Source organism: Vombatus ursinus, unplaced genomic scaffold (genome assembly GCF_900497805.2).
Source record: "Vombatus ursinus unplaced genomic scaffold, bare-nosed wombat genome assembly UNPS02006331.1, whole genome shotgun sequence".
In the NCBI taxonomy this organism is placed as follows: Eukaryota; Metazoa; Chordata; class Mammalia; order Diprotodontia; family Vombatidae; genus Vombatus; species Vombatus ursinus.
The window spans coordinates 2,710-4,812 of NW_020946109.1; the positions used below are offsets into that span (position 1 = coordinate 2,710).

General features: G+C 50.4%; 1 protein-coding gene across 1 annotated transcript; it reads left to right on the forward strand.

The window, feature by feature from the left end:
- The first annotated feature begins 264 nt into the window (after nt 1-264).
- Nucleotides 265-1,984, forward strand: LOC114032993 (marginal zone B- and B1-cell-specific protein-like). Its single transcript, XM_027848439.1, has 2 exons — nt 265-500; nt 1,737-1,984. Exons 1-2 carry the CDS (start codon nt 321-323, stop codon nt 1,860-1,862), a joined length of 306 nt encoding a protein of 101 aa, XP_027704240.1. The 5' UTR covers nt 265-320; the 3' UTR covers nt 1,863-1,984.
- The last annotated feature ends 119 nt before the right edge of the window (nt 1,985-2,103 follow it).

Below are 2,103 nucleotides of genomic sequence, written 5' to 3' on the forward strand. Positions count from 1 at the left end.
GACGCCTCTCCAGGTCTCAGTTTACCCACAAAATAGGGGTAAATTACCTGGGCCTCATATTGAGGGGATGGGGTTGGAAGACCCTCCAGGAAAAAGAGTGAAAAATTGGGGGAAAAAAAGGAAAAATTGACTTTTAAGACACACTACAATCTGAGGGAGGAGTGGGAAGGATTGAGTCAATTGATAGGGTGTTGGGAATATGGACACAAAGAGGTGGCAGGCCCCCATTGGTTTAAGCTGGGTCTTATTGCCACCTGGTTTCCTCACCAAAAGTGCCACACCCCAGTCCATACAGAGCCCTGCCCCACCACTGAGAAGCAATGAGGTTTCTGCTGTTGCTGCTGCCGTTGACTGGCTGGGGCCCCCTAGGGAGCCTTGGAGAGGGAATCCCCCAAGAAACCATCACAGCCACATCCCCTCATTTTGATGAAGAAGAAAAATATTCGACCCACATGCCCCAACATCTGCGCTGTGATGCCTGCCAGATCATTTCTTACCAGGTAAGAATCCTTCCCACCCCACCTCCAGACCGTCACTCATCTAGTGGCTCCCCTGAGCCCACACCAAGGACCAAAGTTTGGGGGAACAGGGCCATGTAGGGTACATATTTCAAGCGGTGCCCTGGAGAATGGGGCTCCAGAAAGCCACAAGTTTAGAAATGTCCCCTTCCACAGGCCAAGATGATGTCAGACTCACATGTCCTAGTGCCCTGTTGGCTTGAGTTGATTCATTCCCTCTCCATAGCCTCACAGTTTCATGCCTCAGTTTACTCTTCTGTCAGGCGAGGAGTAGATACATGTAACATAAATGCAAAAGGGCTTTGGAGCTCAAGTAAACCATTAAGGATGAGGGTGGAAGAGATAGCTCCAGTGGATTTTCTCATTTGAGATTTTTGACTTTTTTTTGTTTATTTTTTTGGCGGTGGGGGCAATTCTTAGATTTTTTTTTTTTTTTTGATCTGTACGTGCCTAGGGAGAACGGAGAAAGGCCACGTGCTTATTTGTGTGACACGTTTCACTAAGAGCTTGTTCCTTTCCTTGGGACCCTGTGAACACCTGGTATTTTCCTCCTTGGCATCTGGGCCTTTTCTGTTCTTATTCCTCCAGGGTTAAGAATGCCCTATGCAAATTGCCCGGTATTTCAGAGCACCAAGCAGATGGCCTTGGGGAAAATGAGAAATGACCCCCCCCTGGAGCCTGGGTCATCCCCAGGATTTGGTGACTGGGTTAAAGCCTAGTGCCTCTCACTCTCCCTCTCCTCCTACAGGTTGGAATCTTGGCCCTTGGGGAAAACCCCTGCAGCCAAAGCTGGGGTTTCTGCATCTTCAGCTGAGGAGTTCCCAAGCAGCTCCTGGGGAGAGAGGGAGTTAATTCACCCCTTCCCAAATTTCCCCTCCCCCACTGGCCCTCTGGACAGGGGCCCAGACTCCCTCTCTGTTCCCCATTTCCCTGTTTACTACTAAGACCATTCCAGTGCCTAAAATCAGGGGGATAGAGGGGTAGGAGAGGCGAGGAACTAGTCCTTCACAGGTGCTTTCTACAGACATAGATCGGCCCCACCCCAACCCAGAGCTATACTTAGCCCAAAACTGTCCCTTGGGGCTCACTGTGCGGGGAACCAGGAGCCTTCTCTCATAAACGCTGCCTACCCCCACTACTTACCCAGTTCCAATTCCTTCCTCCTCTGTTTCCCAGTTTCAAATGTTGGCTCCAAAGTTAGTGTCTCCCCTGTTTCAGATGTGGAAGCATCTGACTGAAATGGAGACCAAGCGGCTGAGCCATAAGGCCAAGGGGGATTCTCTGAGTGAGTCTGAATACACCGATGTCCTGGAGAAAAGCTGTTCTCAGAGTTGGAAGAAGTGAGCTGCCTTTCATCCATCTCAAGCCACGCATTCCCTATGTCTCTCAGAGTCCTCGGACCTCTCCAGGAGCAAGGGGGAAGAAAGAGAAGAAATGACCACCAGGGGATTGGGTTGAGATGCTAGGATGGTGGAGGAGGGAGGGAGGGAGAGGGACTAAAATGGATTGTTCCTCCTTAATGATGCCCACCAACACAAACACACACACACACACACACACACACACACACACACACACACACACA